At 35.6% G+C, this 21,183-nt stretch overlaps 1 protein-coding gene across 1 annotated transcript; it reads right to left on the reverse strand.

Moving 5' to 3' along the window:
* Nucleotides 1–143: 143 nt before the first annotated feature.
* LOC138306637 (snake venom 5'-nucleotidase-like) lies at nt 144–16,950 on the reverse strand. The gene is made up of 8 exons (XM_069247080.1): nt 15,948–16,950; nt 5,711–5,924; nt 5,274–5,459; nt 4,822–5,019; nt 2,688–2,939; nt 2,151–2,306; nt 1,407–1,610; nt 144–1,160 (listed from the first exon to the last, which is right to left on the reverse strand). Exons 1-8 carry the CDS (start codon nt 16,302–16,304, stop codon nt 958–960), a joined length of 1,770 nt encoding a protein of 589 aa, XP_069103181.1. The 5' UTR covers nt 16,305–16,950; the 3' UTR covers nt 144–957.
* Between the last annotated feature and the right edge of the window lie 4,233 nt (nt 16,951–21,183).

Consider the following 21,183-nt stretch of genomic DNA (forward strand, 5'->3'; position numbering starts at 1 on the left):
GAAGCGTCGCTTCAAAAAACAAAGATGGCGTCGAAAAAAGAAATGAGTGCGCATTTTTTTCGGGCGGTTAATATTTTGCACTGTCAAAAATACACTATCACCCCTTGCTAGGGGGTTGCTACGAACGTGTCTATTGTTTCCTATTGTTCTAATGTTACCTGCCGTGTGATAGTGTAAAATACCAAATATCTCTCGACCAATCAGAATGCAGGATTCTCACTTGAGGTATAATAAAAACAAATATCACACACTAGATAAATACAATCCATATAAACAAAGACATGTTATTAGAATTGTTTATAAATGAAATGGATTTCATTGAAAACAAATGGAATCATCCAAATGAACAAAAAACTCTATCATAATATTGATACTATCTTTCGCAATGTAAAGACAAACGTTCATCCAATCAGAGTACAAAATCACGAGCCAGTCACACCGTTGCACATCAATCATTATCCAATGATATCGTCGCATTTCCTTGAGTTCCTGGTTGATTAGACCAAAAGTATAATAACAATTGTCCGCCTGCCAAACCAATCAAGTACTGTCAACCAACTCTCTTTCGCGTGCGATTTATTTTCGCGAATTTCGCGATGAAGGTAAATCCGCGAAAGTTTATCTCTGCGAATTGATATCTTCCATAATTTTTGCACAATTGAATTCAATGATGAATCCATTCAATACTAATTCCGAGAAACTAAATGTTTTGAAACGGAAATCGCAAAATTTAGTAGCCGTGAAGGAAAGTTGGTTTACAGTAACCGACTTGAAGCATACAAGGTAGATTTACATGTGATAAATGTAGTCTCTTAAACTTGTGTCCTCTCTGTTTGGTTCAGTTTTGTTTTAAGTCAAGATAGCTTCTAACAAGGCGTGTAATCCAAGGAACATCAACGTATGCAATCGAACACGTGCATTCTATGGAATATACTTTTGCTATAATGGAATCTTTATTTAGCTTAATCCAACTGCAACCATGCATTGTAAAATGAACACTGGAATGAAGGTGAAAGCTATAGAAGAATGAGCGGCGGATCCTGCTGCGACACAATCCACACTGTCGGTTCTATTCACAAACTTGATTCGTCCATCCAGACCATGATACAGAGGCGACATCTCCTGGATGTACTCCGTCAACACGTCCGAGTCAAGATCACCTGCCAGGTACAAGGTCAATGATAAAATTTAAATGGAAAGTAATACTTTAATCTGATTAGGAAAAAAAATCACATATATGCGCTAATAATGACGAGCGTTTCGAAAAATCTATAATTGAAAGTAATTTTGTAATATATATATATGAGCTCAATAAACCAATACTAATTGTAATCATATTACCGGAAATATGATATCGAGGTCATCAATGTGAAAAAATGGGTCGTATGAAGTTGTATTTGCCTTACCAACAATGTGTTCCTGTTCTGCGTTATCCCTGATGGCGCTGTAACCGTCGCCACCGTTAACGAGAAAGTTGGACACAATCATTCCGTACATTTTATCGTCGTCCAGAGGCTGGAATTCCGGTATTGTACAATCGGAACACAGGGCTTGTACGTCAGCAACCCTCTGGCCAACCGCCTTAGTGAGGTCATAGGTTACACGCAGACCTAAACATTAACGTATGTTTTTTTTAAAATATCATTTCAACCCCATTCATAATTCATAAACATATGCGTTTGTAATAGTTGTTTTATATATTCTGATACTATAGCATGCGTGTTAACAAAACAAACAAGACAGAACGTTAGGTACCAGTTAAGCTACGATTATCTCCCATGTTGTGTAATGTATAGATAATACATTGTATACTACATGAAGAAAATCAATGCCGTGAAAAAATATTAGGGTGAGAAGAGAAAGTATGTAAGACTACAAAGAAAATGCCCGATCGGTATGTTTTTTGAAGAAAACAACCGTAAAGAAGTTCGAAGGGAGAGTGTGAGAGAGAGGCGATACTCACGTAAGAGAGAGAGACAAAGGTGATCATTGCATTAATTATGAGATCATTAAATTCTACGTTTAATGTTTTCTTTAATATTTGTTTATAGTATCTTATAAAAAGAGCCGACATTAATAACACACACAAATTGCTTTGGATCTGATACATGTATGTTACCAGATGGAGTATGACTTTGTCCACTACTAACCTGAGATTTGAAGGAAACGGCCAGACGGATCTACTGTATTCCATCTGCTGACGCTATTCTCCAACGCTGCCCGTAGGTGGCGCCCTTGTAGGCGAATGGTATCTAGAGTGTTCCTGAACGGTTGTACCTCAATGATATTGCCGAACGTGATATTCCCTACAGAGAAATATATAGGGTGTAATATTCACAAAGCAAAAGGTCAAAAGTGGCCTTGGACTTCACGTAACGATCTATATATGAAGCGTGTTTTAAGATTGACCATCGAAATGATCTAAACATGTTTTGTGAATGATCTGTATTTTTGTCAAACATAAGAAAAACAGTTGATATTCGATATAAATCCTTTCCTGATCTTAGAATCTAGATGCGGTACACATCATTGACACTTATAAAGATAAAGCAAGTGAATTTACTTTGATACTACGTATGTTTTAGTATAAAATAGTGTTGACCTACTTATTTACTCCGCATAGCTGTATAGTTTATCTGAAGATAAATTTAATGGCGCTTTCCAAACACGAACCGCGCGTTACCTACCTGGGTTGAATGAGGACCTAATGGACCCCGAGTTGAGGAGAGCGATGAATATTTTGGATGCTGCCAGGGAGTCGGCATGTTTGAGGTTCTGGTAAACCATGCCGTCCGCTATCATATTGCCCATGTTACACTCCATCATTCTACAAGTGAAGCGTTCTCCCTCCATCCTAACTAACGTGTGCCCTGCCACCTTGTTCTGGAAGGCGTCCAGTTGTGGTCTAAAGATGTTTAACATCGTTTCAGCAGCTGGATCTGATCAGAAGGAACACATAATCTAGTATCACATCTTACAAACGTAGAATTAAACCAAACAATGCTTAATATACAAAAACTAGTTAGGAGGAAGCATCGATCAGGCATCACTCTGTTCATAGGATGTTTACACCTATGGAACCAAACCAATCGTGGACACTTAATTATGGATATTTTATAAAAGAAAATATTCATTTTAAAGCAGTTGAAATAAATTTTCATTTTGACTATCAGTGCTGTAATTTCATAGGAGAGCTCACATATCTTTCTATAGGAAACTAGAAGGTGTAACCGTGAGGAGCTCCGAAGAACAAATTGATTCATAGGGGAAACAGCGCAAAAGACACAAACCAGGGTCACCAGAGTATTCTAGAGAACTACCGACAATAAAACTCATTGTGTGAGCGCGTGACTAATGGGTTCGATGACTGGGTCTAATCTCATGTGGTGAACTCTCACATAAATATAAATATAAATAATATTTGACTAAATCTACTTCGAGTCCACCGATATAAACACGATACCCGATACAAAGATGGTTATAAAGATTAAATGTTTTGCAAAATAATCTACTGAAGATTGTGATTAGCTAATCGTGTTCAGTCCATGTTGATTACCCTGGTACTTCATCAGTAGTCTGGTATCAACCTGTGTTTGTTCATTCTCGATCTTTTGATGTCGGTTCTGGATTATGGTTTCCTGATTATGTTGGTAATAGATGCATTTGAAGTATGACCTTTTGTATTAACTAATAATAATCATATTATGAAAGTATTCGTTTTCAATTAAAAATAAATGAACTCGTCTAAAAGCTCTCTTCTACTTTTACTGGGATGGCCTTTTATAAATAAAAAAATAACAGTCCAATCAACGAGGCCCTTTGGGGAAAAAGTATTATGAGTGTGAAGGATTATGTCCACAATGATGACTAAGAAAGAAGCTAATTTAAATAGAGTTCTTTCCACAATATCATTACTGCATACGAGAATATTTGATAAGAGCGAAATAAAATCAAAAGTATACTTTGCTATCAGACTATGGAAAAGGCGAACTACTGAAACAGTTTGCAATAAAAAGAATTGGCCATGCTTTGCAGCTTCTTGACTAGCCTCTTTTAATTATGAACATCACATAATGCAAATCTTTGGAACTCCGTTATTCTCTTAAGGTTTTGTCACTGGTATCAGTGATTACGTCAAGCGTTTATATTTTGTGATATGGTTATTAACCTGACAACGCTTACAAAACCCTTCTCTGAATTTGAAATAGAAAGAATTTCATCATTATGTGTATGAATACAACTGAATACAACACCTGAATTCTTACACTTTCTCATTGCTAATAGCTTTTCAACTTAGACTCATATATACAATTAAAACTCATACCAATGTGATGAGTACGCTTATATATTTCTTTACGATTGCTCAAATTTCTGTGTGATAAATTTTATTTTCATGTCGAGTTAGGACGTCTTAGTTCTGCAGAGGATGCTGTCAGCCGACCGAAGGTCATCTGAATTATGTTTTTAAATTCATAAAAATACTTCATATTCATATCACGTCGTTCGGTGCGATCAAATCGCAACATCCAAGTCAGTAACAAAAGATTGAAAACGGAAGTCATAGAGTTACCATTAAACCTTCTTTTAATAATTTCTGTTGATGAAAATTAAAAAAAAAAAAAAAAAAACAATATCTAAATAGATGAATACATTTCACATGAAATCCATTTCAACGTTTTCAAGTTTTAACTTTTTAACGTGTAGTATGCATACATTCCTTGAACGACGTATGTGATAATTTAAAAAGAGGAGGGATTATTTTACAGTACAAAAGGAAGATAATTTTGAATTTGAAATTTGGGATAATGATTTTATAATCACCTTTAGGGACACTAGAATCCAGTAACACGGGATTTCCTCCATACTGAGTTATCTTTCCCTGATCGTTGAAGGTCATGTTAAGAACACCAAGATATTTCCCATAAGCATAATCCTGAACGACCAGCACGCTGTCTCCGTTGGCCTGTGTAATGACAGTAGGATAGGCTGCAACAGGGTTCTCATTGGACGGGGCATCGCCTACAATTGTTATAGATAGAAATACCTGTATAAAGACAGGTGTTGTTTACGTACCTGCGTGGAAAGTAGTTAGGTAGTAACAGTTTCGCCATTTTTCAGCATGTGTATGGTTCGTGACCTTTTGAAGAAGTAATACTAGTATACATTAACGTTAATTATACATGTCATTCTTTCATTAGGTTTTTACTTACCTTTTTAGAGAAAGGTGTGTTGTTCTCTGTTTGTATTAACCTCTATACTATGTGTGTGTTTACCTGTATAGAGGAATGTGTTGCTGTGTCCTCCTACAATGATGTCCAAGCCTTCCACTTCGGCCGCCATCTGTTTATCTACTAGATAGCCAGCGTGCCCAACCGCGATGATTATGTTAATACCTTGACCTTGAAGCTGCGTGACCTCTAATTTCACTGAATCTATTTCATCATTGAAAGACGCAGACCCTAGAAAACAAATTTTGGTGGACTGAATCACAAGATGAAGGCAAAATAAAGTATTGAATAATAAAAAGGAAAAACGATCGATATATACTCATGTAGATAACGCTTTTCATATAATGTTTTTGCATTGTTTTTGATTAGTTGAAAATATATATAATTGACCGAGTTATCTAAATTTGAAATTATCTCAGTAGCCTTAGTTATATGCACTTATAATCCTATATGGTATTGTAGCCCTGGTTACCAGTAGTTACCTGGATTAGAGATTATCTCAGTATCCTTGGTTGTGTACCCGATGACCCCGATCTGTTTCCCGCCAACAGACAATACAGTAGAGCTGGCGTACTTCCCCCTGATAGATGGTTCCAAGGTGTCGTCAAGGTTACTGCTGAGCACGGGAAATGTGACGTTGTCGAGGAATGGAAGGAGGCCAGAGATACCTCGGTCAAACTCATGGTTTCCCAAGGCCTGGCAATCATTAAAAACATGTGATAAAATACAGGTAAGAATATCAGTAATCAATGACGAAATAATAATTATGACCCGTGTAAGTAAATAACAGCGATAAATAATTATATGTTACATATAGGCTTGGATCTAGGGGGGGGTGTCTACGTGCACCCCCCCCCCCCACAACTTAACGAACCAATGTTTTTCTGAACCCTTATGACCCACTGATAACGAAATCGAAAGGTAACATTGTATACACTGGGATGAACTTCCGATTATTACGTCATCAAGATGGCCGCCATCTCGAATTTCACTAAAGATTGAAAAATAGTCATAACATTGACATTTTTCAACCGAAGAAGACAAATGAGGCATCAAAATGACCACAATAGAACAACAAATACATATCAGGACCATATAATCCAATATATGTAGTTATTTCTACGCAGGAAATGAAAAAATCGGATTTTAAGCTCAAAAATGGTAATTTTTTAGCAAATTTTTCATATTTGGCTTGACGCAGCAAAAATGTTTGCCAACAGCAAACTATTATTTCTAATCAGTTATTTGACCTCTTATCAATCAGTAAAAACGACACCAACAAAAAAACAATGTTAACATTGTATAAGCTCCGGTTATGACGTCATCAAGATGGCCGCCATCTCGAATTTCACTAACAATTGAAAAATAGTCATAACATTAACATTTTTCAACCGAAGTAGACAAATGAGGTATCAAAATGATCATAATAGAACATCAAATTCATATCGGGACCACATAATTCAATATATGTAGTGATTTCTAGGTAGGAAATGAAAAATTCGGATTTTAAGCTCAAAAATGATAATTTTTAGCAAATTTTTCATATTTGGCTTGACGCAGCAAAAATGTTTACCAACAGCAAACTATTATTCGTAAACAGTTATTTGACCTCTAATCACTCAGTAAAACAATAAAATATATAGAGATACAAAAAAGAATTATTGTTATACCATCATTAAGTTTACAAAACATCACCGGGTGGGTATACTGGGTATATGCTATTTTTCTAACTCCAAACCGCTGACACTACAGTTTCCTGGTGTATTACAAGTTCCTTAAATAAGTTTGACTATTGGCGATTTATAAGTAGGAAACATGAATGTAAAGTTGACAGAATATCTAGCCTCGGGTAGGACAAGTCACAGTTTCGTTTATTTCCTATGCATATTATTAGCAAAATGTCAGATAGCTACCACAATGTCACATATTTCTTTCACTGGTTCTCAATTATAACCATTATCATTGTGCGTGCTTTCCCACCTCACTGCACTATCCTCTGACATGACTCGGCATGTCTGGTAGCTGGTACATGCAGTCCAAATCAGAGTAATCGAGATATCAGTATCCAATTCGTCGAAAGCCAGGGCGTCGTCTTCGATGTCGATGAGATGATGTGACACTACATTAAAAGTGGTGTTCTAGCCTGTCATCTTTCATGGCCCATCCATGGCCAGAGTTTATATCAGGAACAACAGGTTCAGGGATGTGGGATCTCCTTCAGATTCTAACACATCGTATATGCTGTTTCAGACTTCTCGGGAAATTACACCAGATCCAGATTCTTCGAATGGTGGAATGATTCAAGCACCATTCATTAACCTTGTCGACACTCGTGCGACTATAGATGGCACAGGTGATATCCTAGAGGTCTTTAATGAGGTCATAAATGTTAAATGTTTTTTCATTGGTCAGACTTTTCCATGTCCCTTGAAGGTACTGATTGTGTCGCATCTGGTGTATGCGTGGATACACCATTGAAGACTCTCCAGAAAAAGTTTTCTACAGTGCTCTCCAGACTGTAAAGAGAGGAACTTCACTGTAGACCTCATTTATGACCTCAAATAATTCACCTGTGTCATCTATGGTCACTGAGGGTTCACAAGAATGAGGAATTGTGCTTCATACGAATTAAGGAGATGCAACTCAACCCTTCGCAGAATGTGGCTCTGGTGTCTTTTCCATCCTACCGGAGAGGTCTGGAACATCATATACGATATGTGAATCACTAGGTTGAAAACAGGATGAGCTCCCACATCCGCGAACCCGATGTTCTTGATGTTACCTCTGGCCATGGACGGTTGACAAGTTAGAACCACGATGGTAAACCGGTAATGTAATGTCACATCAGCTCATCAGCTCATCGACACTCTGGCGAGAAAGCACGCACAACGATAATGCTTATCATTAAGAACTATTGAAAGAAATATGTGATACTGCAGTAACCATCTGACATTTCCTTACGTTACACACAGAAAAATAAAGTTAACAGTGGATGCGCTATTTCTAAAAGAAACAAATTTCGGAAAGTGTCGTGGTATTAAAGGGACAATTCATTCTAAGAGAACATTAGAATTTGTACATATATAAAAAAACCAAGTTCTAATGGAAATTAGATCAGTCGGTTTTACTGTGATATGCATGAAAAGCCCATAGTGGTGACATATGTGTGAAATGTTCAAACTCGCCCGCTGTCCGCCATTACACACTGTGGTCAAACTTCTTGTATGCCGAACCTTGTCCCTTGCTCGTAGAGTAATGCAACTTTTGCCTAAAACTGCTCAAATCGCTCTGACAATAGTGTGTTTACCTTATTAGGTGAATTGTCTTGCCTAAAATCATTTTATCACCTTCTCAGTGGTTATGTAGTTCATTTGTTTAACGTGCGTTACTTTGGCTCGGGTATGGGTACAGCGTCCATATTGTATCTGGTTAATCGTATAGATCAACGATTTGATATTTCAACGATGTTAATTAAAATACTTAACAATGTCGAGGAATTTGTCAATGTTTTACGTTTTATGTTTCATAAGAAATGTAGAACAATACATTTATGCTATATTTAGCTTCTTGGTTATGTAAAAGAATTAGCCTGAGTGAATTGTCTCTTTAACGGAAACAAATGCTTTCTTCAGTTTTAATTTGATACCCTATTAGTTGGCGTTGTGCAGTAAAAATTCATTTTGAGACGCTACTAGTCTACAAACTTTCGAACATGAAAATGAATTTTGTTAGGAAATTGTCAAGTCCCACTTAGATATTAAGCCAACTTATAATTCAAATGTGTTAAGATATGGATCGTCAATTGCCAATGTTATCTTCAGGAAGTTCTAAGACATCCGGAAACTGTAGTGTCAGCGGTTTGGAAAAAACAGCAATTATATACCCTGTATACGCACCCGGTGATGTTTTGTATACCAAATGATGGTATAACAATAATTCTCTTTTGCATTTCTATATATTTTTGTTGTTGTTGTTTTTACTAATTGATAAGAGGTCAAATAACTGATTACGAATAATAGTTTCTTGTTGGGAAACAATTATAGCTGCGTAAAGCCAAATATGAAAAATTTGCTAAAAATTATCATTTTTGAGCTTAAAATCCGATTTTTTCATTTCCTGCGTAGAAATCACTACATATATTGGATTATATGGTCCCGATATGAATTTTTTGTTATATTATGATCATTTTGATACCTCATTTGTCTACTTCGGTTGAAAAATGTTAATGCTATGACTATTTTTCAATTGTTAGTGAAATTCGAGATGGCGGCCATCTTGATGACGTCATAACCGGAGCTTATACAATGTTAACATTGTTTTTTGTTGGTGTCGTTTTTACTGATTGATAAGAGGTCAAATAACTGATTAGAAATAATAGTTTGCTGTTGGCAAACATTTTTGCTGCGTCAAGCCAAATATGAAAAAATTGCTAAAAAATTACCATTTTTGAGCTTAAAATCCGATTTTTTCATTTCCTGCGTAGAAATAACTACATATATTGGATTTTATGGTCCTGATATGTATTTGTTGTTCTATCGTGGTCATTTTGATGCCTCATTTGTCTTCTTCGGTTGAAAAATGTCAATGTTATGACTATTTTTCAATCTTTAGTGAAATTCGAGATGGCGGCCATCTTGATGACGTCATAACCGGAAGTTCATCCCAGTTTATACAATGTTACCTCTCGATTTCGTTATCAGTGGGTCATAAGGCTTCAGAAAAACATTGGTTCGTTAAGTTGTGGGGGGGGGGGGGGGGTGCACGTAGACCCCCCTAGTATAACATAATCAGTTTTATTTTAGAGATCCATAATAATATTGTCATTGTCTAAAACTAGACCGGTAATTAAACAGGAAGAGATATTGCTATACATGTATGTCCCAAGGCCTAATGTATATGTAACAGTCAGACCGGTCAGTCTAATGTCGCTTCCTACATGTAGCTGTCAATGTCATAATGTTATGTTGTACTAACATGAGTTACCTGTCATTTGTACACGTAAGCAATATCTTACCAGAACATACAGAGCAGTAGGGACGGATAGCGGACACCCCTGTGTCTGGTCCCATTTTGGGACCAACCACAGTATTACACTGTAACTATGCTTATACGTATATTGTAGTTGAAATGTAAATATGCAACACAGATTGAAATGAAAAGTCGACACAACATGGGAGTCCTTCTTCAATTACAACACAACATCGACATGAACCTCACGAGCCATGGAACCAACAAAAGCTACATCCCACTTCAGACAACAAAAATAGAAAAGATTCATTTCATTATACTAGATCCCGGCCTAATAGCAACTGTTGTTAATTTTCAAAGTTTTTAAATCTTAAATCGGACGTTTGTTTTGGTACGTTACTGCGAATTGATTTTCTCTCTCTCGTTTGAACATTTTTATACAGGTGCAAATGACACAATGCAGCCAATTTATTCTACATTAGCACATTTGCAAACTTTCCCATTTATAACATTATCTCTTCGGAAATCTACACAGTACTTTGAAATAAATATCTAAATAAACATTAGTATTCAGTTATCTAAAGGAAATGAGGGACCATTACTGAGTTAACAGTCATCATCAAAGAAAACTATGTTTACCACACACATGTATGTCGAGAGAGCTTATTCTCGCGGAATGTATGGTTCTGTTTCCTCATGTTTATCTGATCTGGTCAGATTCTATCAATGTTTGATGAATCCTGAATTTGTATTACATTCTGTGATATCGGTAATACTATTTTTTATTTGTTTACGACGTTCAGGTGATAAAATGTGCGATAGTTTTAAACTATAATTACCATTTGTATACTGTATTTAAATGAAAAATGTACAATATGTTTATTATAAGAATAGTAAGGTCAAAGCTTTTAAACTATTTTGTTTGTTCTTACACGTAATAAATCCTAAACGGTAATGTTAGTAGCTAAAGGAAGATTAAGGTCACAGACGTGTGCTCCATTTTCATGTACACTTGTGAAATACACGGGGAATTTGCTCCCAAACATTTTGAGCAAAGCCGTAATTGTATCACACAACAGGCATTCGTCTAAACAGGTCGTCTGTCTATGACAGTAAATTCTTACAAAGAAGTTTCATAATAAAACATATGTGACGAAACTACAATACTTTAATAATTAAAAGTTTTAAAAACAATCAATATCGGTGAAATCGTACAAATTACAAGCAATATATCAAGCCAAACGTTGGCAATAATTTATTCTCAATATTTCGGATATTTGTTTTTATTTGACCTTGATTTAGGATTTTGAAGGGGTATTTTTTCCAAATAGATATGCAACGTTAGTGTCTCCGTATCGGTGTCACGAAAACGTCATTTGTTTTTGCGCCTTTTTGGATTTATTGTCATTTAGGTAAGAAAAGAGAATATCAGATTTAGTATGAATACAAATTAATTATAATGGAATAATATAGAATATTAGGAATAATATGAAATATCAATATTCTAGCGCATAAAACAAACGGGTGCTTATTTATAAGCAAATATATATTAGTTGATAAAATCTATTGGGTCGGGGCAAAATGCATTCAAATGTCATTAATTCACACACTATATACACTACCAGGGGAATGTAAGTTCCAGAAGAGTGAGCGTTCCCTGCTTTAGTGGCGAAATCCCGCCGTTAACTCTACGTCATATCCGATCACCAATAAAACGGACACCAGACGCCCTGAGCACGTCTATAACATCTTACCACGAATAGTACTTCTAAATAATATCACTTGTGGACACTTTTTCCCACACTTGAAGATAGCAAGTCATATAATATCAGATCACTTTGGCATGTTGACAATGTTTCTTCACCCAAATCTGGGGACGTGTTTGAAGCAATTCAATATCATATGGTAACATCACAGTGTAACACGAATTATGTGTGCTTCCTTATATACTAGAAAATGAGACGTGCCAACGTCCGATCGTAACGTGAGTTAGGTACATTATTGTAAGTTAGATTTGTATCAAGGCTGTGTCCGATAAGGTCAAGAGGCCGCTTATTCTTCAAAAGGATTCCATGAACTTTCACATACGGCATTGAACAAAGCTACCGGGTATATAGGTTTTTTAGCCCAGTGTTTACAATGATTTCCGACTACAGGCCGGTTTTATTGGATGTTATTGTATTTTTAACTTTACTTAACACATACTTTGTACCCGACTTTGAATTCAGGTATAGGGCCTTGGACTTTATGCTGCTTTCTATTTTTAGACAGCTCTAACCGGTGACATTTGTTGAATAAAGGCAAATATTCCACCTTAAGTATGCAGCGCCCTGTATTCTAATCTGACATGTACACAGTGGCTCTTTCGAAATCTGCTACAGTTTTTTTTATGTTAACATGAATATCATCTTTTGATGAAAAAAAGGTAATTTTTGTACTTAATTGCTTAACATTGTCTAGGTCTGTTGCCTCTTTTGTTTGTCATTGTATGTAAGGAAGGGGCATTTAAAAGCCCGATCATTTTTTCTTTTGCTTTAATAATAAAATATATTTAAATAAACTAATTTATATAGCATATCATCAGTAGGTTCGTTAAAATATAGTATTGTTTATCATGTTTAGCAGTTCTTTCCCCCAACGCTTTTATTTCATTTATGTTTAACAGCAACGATTACTATTATGAATGTCAAGTGCGATTTCCAGTACGATCCACATTGTTTCATGAAGGTGATGTGAATTGACAAAGATAACTTCAAAGAAAGTATTATGTACATGTAGACATATAAACTCACATAAATGGAGATAACTCCAATATAAAGTTATTACATTATTGAAAGCATTAAAGGCCCATTACCTTTCCGGAGCAAAAAATAAAGGTGTCTTAAAAAACATTAATAACATCAGAAAATGCATACCGATGACCTAAAGTAAGGTTACGACACCAAACATATGCAAGATTTCCTGCGTAATATATGAAAACAGTGGAGAGTCAATTCGCTGTTTTGCCGTCTGGCGCAGTGATAGTCAACTACCGCGCGGTATTTAGGATGACGGCGGGAAACATAATACGACCCGCTTTATGAAAATAAACATTTTATTTATTCTAACCAAATCGTTCAGAAGGTGATGATAAACGTAGTATTAACGGTAAGTTAATAATTTTTGTGACTCTTCAAAATTATCGATCTTGTTTTATATTCCCATTTTAAAAATTAAAAGCCGTTTCGCAGAATAAGCCAAGACAATGAATTTATATAATTCTTTTCATCAAATGAAAATCATGACTGTAAAAGCTTGAAATGTATTTGTATAGCCTCCCAGATGCATGTCGAATTAGGAAGGGAACTCAATTACAAGATTATTATAATAAATCCATTTCTAAGGAACGTTATAATTAATGGGAGAATATCAATAAATATCCCAAAACATGTATATAATAAGTTGAATGATAGCATTATAAAATCATGCATTGATTTTTTATAATTATATTATAGATTTACGAAAATATTGAAATGTTTAAATACATCGATGTAGATATTGTGATAATTATATGTTAACTAAAAAATTACGTTCCTCAGAAAAAGGAGATTTCCAATTTTTCGATTCTTATTTAATAAACAAGAGAGAATAGAGGATATACATAACAAATCAAACAAAGTTGTTACAGATACCGCTGCTGTGAAAATCCGTATGCATCATTTAAACCAGAAGTTATAAATTTAACTGTTTAATTGGCAATTCTTGTGAGTCATTTACACATCAACTTTCGACCGAGATTATGATACACAGATAACTCATGGCGATTTCAGCCTCGGCACTTTCTATTTGAATTTATCTTCTAAGCATTCAAGATTGAGATATTATTATGGATAAATAAAGTTAAATAATATTTATCAAGTTAAATTCTTCCACAGGTACGTGGCACATTGTGGTACGTGGCACATCAATCATTCACACGAATACAGACATTAGAGTAACTAGTGTGGCAACATCATGTTATAATACAGGTAAATACGCCAGAGTTTCCTGTGGTGGGACGTCATAAAGGGCCTTTCTAGCTACTTGACACAATGAACACGACACATTTAATACACAGAAATGTATGATCGTATTGCTTATTTCAACCATCACACACGGTAAATCTGCGTCTTGTAAGAGTGGGTGTTATATCAAATAATGTACATTGGGCGGTGTTATTTCATTGAATAGAAGTAATACAAGGATGTCCAAAACTCTTGATGGATAGAGCCATTACTAAAACTATATAAAACTGGTAATTCTTTGGTAGAGTTTTACAGTAAACAATAATCACTTGATATCCAGCTATCTGACGGACAAGTGAGACAACATTTACCCCATACAGTTTCGCTCGTATAAAGGAACGAAGTGAATATTGTAAATAGTTATCCTCAATGTTAAAAGATTCATACAGAAAACAGTGCTTATTTAAACTGAGCAGCTAACACTACATTAGCAACAAGTTTAGTAAATAGTGAATCAAAATAAAATAAATAAAGCCCTTGGTGATTCATAGATTTTATGGTGAATGTCCGTCATCACTACCTGTACAAATAGTCGAGTGTTAATAGATCGAAACTGTGGTTTATTTATATATCACTAAACATGCTGTCGTTATACTGTCGTTTCTATCAGTGAAGTGACATGGGGCAGTGATCTAATCGAGATAAATTTTACATTAAAGGTTTTTATAACCCGTAATGGGAGGTAATAGCACATTCTACAGATATATCAGACCAGCTTAAAAGTTTTTATCGATTTAAAAAAGGTTTTTTTTTTCGGAATATAATTTTGTTGAAAAAAGAAAAACGTGTGTTTGTACATGCTAGATAACTTAACCAGCTGTTAACCAGTTCAGAGCTCCAGGGGTACACCCATCCAATTTTAGCGTAAAAGATTGCTCATGGAATTACTAAAGACTAATTCAAACGCACGATTAAATTGTAAAGATGTCACTGATTCAGTTTCAATAATTCTTCCTTATTCTCTTTAAGAATTTATGCTCAAATATTCGTATATTAAAATGTTCGTAGTTATAATGATTGTCTATATTTAGTGATGTCCGAGGCGGTGTAAGTAACAACAACAGCTCTGTACACAGTAGTGTTTATACTTACTAATGAATTCATATATTAGCATAATCACACATTATTTGAATACCTATGTATGCGTTACTATATTTAGGTTATTCTTGACTTAAGAATTATCACTTCACCTTGAAATTATCATTTCCTCTCATTGAAACTTGCTGCTAATATGAATGTGAACGAAATTCTGTAGTATACTGGTGTAATATTAATTGCAATGTTCGTCGCCGACATGTGATTGTGATGTGAGTTAGCTAATGTTCGTCACTATCTCCACACAAGACTAAATGAACAAAAACCATCTTAGTAAACGACACTGATTGAAAGAGATTAAAAATCAGCACACGATCAAACATACCCTCGCCTCCGCACGAAGTGATGCGACGGATGGGCATGCATGGTTAGCACGCACCTCTCAATGGCGGTCATAAAAATTATAAGAAAAATAGAGAAAGAAACATCTTTATGATAACTTCAATTAATTCTTTCCTAGGTTGTAAAATGGCTGATCAGCATCAGTACTAATGCTGTCCACATTTAAGAGCATAGACAAAATCGATGTTCAAACAAAAATTAGAAAGCATTTTCACTGTAAACAGGAATATACAGTTCAATTAAATACAATATTAGGTCAAATATTACTCACCATTGCATCATAGCCCAGAAAATTGCCAAAGAATCCTGTAATGGCTCCACCAAAATGGTTGAACCAGACGGTTCCTTGGTACATATCTCCGCCATCTAGCAATATGGTATTTGGTATCGATGATCGGAGCTCCTCGATCTTTGTCTTCAGACGGACAAGCCCTCCGTAACAGTCATCGCCCGAACAACTTCCGCTGAACTTGTTGGTTTCTTCATATCGCGCGTGTAGATCGTTTGTGTGCAGGACTGTCAGGTCAAACGCCGACGTCAGACAGACGCCGACGAGGACGCACACAATCACGTGACCGGTATACACAGACATAATATGGCATTTTAATCCTAAAATGGTGGAACGCATCGTCGCAAGTCTTCCTCACGAATTCCACACTGTTTACTTAGTAGAATGTATTACGCCTTGTAACCGACACCAGAAAAACGTTCATACACACTGTCTTACTGTTAACCTTCGATGAATATCGCGCTTAAAAATATTATCAGCATCGCATCATTTGTAGATAACTCTTAAACAATTGAGCACCTTGTCAAGTAATTGTAATTCCAACTTCTACATACATTTTAGTAAGGATAAACCTGTGCAGGTAACGCGCAGGTAAAGTAGGTTAGACTCAATAGAGTGTACAATGTTTAGTGTGAGTGACACTCACAGACAGTACTAGTGGTGCTTCTGTTGTGAAGACCTTAACCTAACTCGGAGATACAACTATTAGCTTCTTTACTAACTAGTAGCAGAATGTCGGCAATGACTAACTGTTTTACAAACATGTATCAGGTATGCTAATTTAATCTCCACTCTCATAACATTCTATTTGTACATCAGTGGTGCGTCCTCCACACATGCGTAAAGTCACGGAGTAGTAATAAATCTCGAAGTCACATTGTATTATAACCCATGGTCAGCGTGCCTTCTTGGTACTCATTATTGTTCTTCCTTCAATTCTTTATTTCTTTGAAACTTACGGCTCATCATTCCTAATAACACACCCGTTTTACATCCGGTACGACGACCACTAAAAAGCAATCAGATACAAATATAGCCGCAGGCGGATCTATACAGCGGCTAATATAAACCGGTATAGTAAACTTACTGAATGGCAAAGCCTGGGGGATTATAGAAAACCTAAGCTTGGTCACGACCGGAACCGGTTCAAACCATGCGTGATATGTTTATTTATTGCCATAATATACTATTTGACAGGTTTACATGTGGAGTACCGTCATGACTCTGGTCCATGTGTTTTATTATAGGGCAATGATAGGTGTTAGCTTGATTGATTGATTAATTTAAGTCCTATCAACAGCCAGGGTTATGTAAGGACGGCCTACCATGTATGCGGAATGTTGCGTGTATGAGATGCAAGTGTGGGTACATTATACTGACAACGGGCGAACCAGTCGCCCCAGAGCATTCCTCTCAGGGGCTAGCGCTTAAACGAAGGCCCAAATTGAGGCGGTGGCAAGGGAGACGATAGGACGAAGAAAGTAAGTTAGGAAGAAAGAAAATATAATAATTTTAGTAGCCTTTTACGATCATGCAATAGGGGCAGCAGGTACAATTTTAACGTCCTACCTGCAGGGCCACAATGCTAGGTTCTGTGCTGTAGTCCCACCATAACAATATCATTCGGTGACATCTGATGAGGATGAAAGTGTATGTACTGTCCTATCCATCGAAACATTACATAAAAAACATATGGTTGTTTAACAAATATCCGTACATAAAAGTTTCAGTAGATAGCCATTAGTTTTACTAGGTTGCATATATAGACCCGAATCTAATCTAGAATACTGGAGAAAATGAGATGACATGTTCGATACTGTTTTTGATGATAATATTACTGATGTAGTCATAGCTGGTGATATAAATGTTAATATGTTTAACATTCAGTCCCACTCTCATCTAGGCTGACACAATATTATCTAAATAGTTTTATTAATGAACCCACTCGCATTACTCCCGAGTGTCCTTTTGAGATTGACAATATCGTATTTACTCAACATGATATCAAAGATCAGTTCTAATCTTAAAGGAAAAAACCCTGCGGGACCTGATGAGATTGTGAACATCTTGTATTTTTCATTTCTTACCATTCTTTGTAATAAAACTATGGAAACTTCTATTCCCATGGAAAGCTGCTAGCATCAATGCCATATAAAAGGGAAAGGTGATGTGAATGGTATCTCCAACTATCTACCCATTTCTGTCAACTCTTGCTTCAGTAAAATAATAGAAAAAGTAAGTATCTCTATAATTATCTGCGTGATTGTCAAGTTATCACTCAACATCAATCTGGCTCCAACTTCTCTCAATATACATGTACCATACAATGTATTACTGACTCTTTAGACAAAGGAAAAGAAGTTAGGTCAGTTTTCTTTTATATAAGTAAAACCTTTGATAGAGTGTGACATGATGGACTATTATTTAGATTAGAATATTAAGGTTTCAAAGGGAAAGCATTAGGTTGGTTTAGGAATTATCTTGTTGATGAGGGTGGTCAACGACGGGAGCCATTTGCCAACATAAGTGAAACATATCGTTAAAGTGCACGGACAAATTGACATTAAAAATCGTTCCCCGTAAGTAATCACAATACTGTAATCTATACAAGGAAAAGAACATCAAAGTCGACGAAGCAAAGACTAAAATAATTCCACGTGTGCGTAGAACTGAAATGGAATTTCGATGCAGCATGTTTGTAAGATTGTTCTTGTCACTTATAGAATACCTATGTCTTCTTAGACTAATTGTTTCAATAAGATTTAGATATCCCATTCTTATACATTCGTTTTACTTCTATTCCTAATTATGATTTGCGATCCATTCAAAATCATCTTTGTATGCTCTGTGAAGGAGTAGGAGTTTTTTGTGTTATAGGCACTGACGCCCAAAACATAAAACACAAGCGAGTATGATGGTTAATGATTGAAACATATCAATGTTATCGCAATTACATACATAATGAAAACATTTTCCATAAATCTTTGACCCGGGGAAAGTTATCGTTGTTAGCGAGCCCAGTCTGAAGAAAAGCTTCAATCGCCAAAATTTCCTAAAACATACGTCGTCGCCAATGTTAAGATAGCCCAGCTAGTGATTGGCCATTTTGGATGTTACAACCATGCCAAATGGTCCATTTTCAACGTCCCTCTTCAATTCATTTTGGCTACCGATCTGATCGTCAGAGTACCACATTGAGAACCAACATTAAACAACTTGAATTCGAAATTGACAAGGACTGTTAGCTCATGATACCATTTATTGGGGAAATATAGGTTTATCCGTCCTTATGACACCGTATGACTACAGGTTGCCATCTAGAGCACCAAACGAATACAGGAACTGTAATTTAACTGTGAAGTAATTTAACTACAATATACCAATTGCCACTGTTCAGGTTCTGTAAAATATGAAGACCACCACAAGCACCCCAAATGATACTGTGTACAAACCGGAAACCATGCATCATTATGTGGTAGCCATCTCTTGTAGCCAAGTAATGCAATTGCTTGTTTTAATTCAAATCATTTTCTCTACTTTAAAAACTGCTGATACTGGAGTCCCACAGGGATCTGTCTTAAACCCTTTTTATTGCTATTGTATATAAATGACATAACAAATATTATTACTAGTTATTGCAAATTATTTGCAGTTGACACTTAATTAAGTGAAGTCATTGGTAATAACCAAATATATGCTGCAAATACGCTTTCACAAAAATAGGATATAAAGTTAAACCCCCAAATAACCGAATCATTAATATTTTCACGGAAACGAAACGTTATTAATCACGATATTTACTTTGACAGCTACATGTTACACACATAGACATTTAGGAGTTTTACTTTGACAATAACACTGTACAGCTACATGTACACATAGACATTTAGGAGTTTTACTTTGACAATAACACTGTACAGCTACATGTTACACACATAGACATTTAGGAGTTTTACTTTGACAATAACACTGTACAGCTACATGTAACACACATAGACATTTAGGAGTTTTACTTTGACAATTACACTGTACAGCTACATGTAACACACATAGACATTTAGGAGTTTTACTTTGACAATAACACTGTACAACTACATGTAACACACATAGACATTTAGGAGTTTTACTTTGACAATAACACTGTACAGCTACATGTTACACACATAGACATTTAGGAGTTTTACTTTGACAATAACACTGTACAGCTACATGTTACACACATAGACATTTAGGAGTTTTACTTTGACAATAACACTGTACAGCTACATGTAACACACATAGACATTTAGGAGTTTTACTTTGACAATAACACTGTACAGCTACATGTTACACACATAGACATTTAGGAGTTTTACTTTGACAATAACACTGTACAGCTACATGTTACACACATAGACATTTAGGAGTTTTACTTTGACAATAACACTGTACAGCTACATGTTACACACATAGACATTTAGGAGTTTTACTTTGACAATAACACTGTACAGCTACATGTTACACACATAGACATTTAGGAGTTTTACTTTGACAATAACACTGTACAGCTACATGTAACACACATAGACATTTAGGAGTTTTACTTTGACAATAACACTGTACAGCTACATGTTACACACATAGACATTTAGGAGTTTTACTTTGACAATAACACTGTACAGCTACATGTAACACACATAGACATTTAGGAGTTTTACTTTGACAATAACACTGTACAACTACATGTAACACACATAGACATTTAGGAGTTTTACTTTGACAATAACACTGTACAGCTACATGTTACACACATAGACATTTAGGAGTTTTACTTTGACAATAACACTGTACAGCTACATGTTACACACATAGACATTTAGGAGTTTTACTTTGACAATAACACTGTACAGCTACATGTAACACACATAGACATTTAGGAGTTTTACTTTGACAATAACACTGTACAGCTACATGTTACACACATAGACATTTAGGAGTTTTACTTTGACAATAACACTGTACAGCTACATGTTACACACATAGACATTTAGGAGTTTTACTTTGACAATAACACTGTACAGCTACATGTAACACACATAGACATTTAGGAGTTTTACTTTGACAATAACACTGTACAACTACATGTAACACACATAGACATTTAGGAGTTTTACTTTGACAATAACACTGTACAACTACATGTAACACACATAGACATTTAGGAGTTTTACTTCGACAA

This window comes from Argopecten irradians, chromosome 1 (genome assembly GCF_041381155.1).
Source record: "Argopecten irradians isolate NY chromosome 1, Ai_NY, whole genome shotgun sequence".
Taxonomy (NCBI): Eukaryota; Metazoa; Mollusca; class Bivalvia; order Pectinida; family Pectinidae; genus Argopecten; species Argopecten irradians.

Excerpts from the sequence above, each read along its gene's own strand:
- LOC138306637 (XM_069247080.1), bottom strand. The coding sequence starts at position 16,304 with ATGCGTTCCACCATTTTAGGATTAAAATGCCATATTATGTCTGTGTAT. Across the intron at positions 5,925-15,947 it reads TTCTGGGCTATGATGCAATG|GCCTTGGGAAACCATGAGTT; the intron begins GTGAGTAATATT and ends AATGATTGCCAG. Across the intron at positions 1,161-1,406 it reads AGAACAGGAACACATTGTTG|GTGATCTTGACTCGGACGTG; the intron begins GTAAGGCAAATA and ends TGTACCTGGCAG.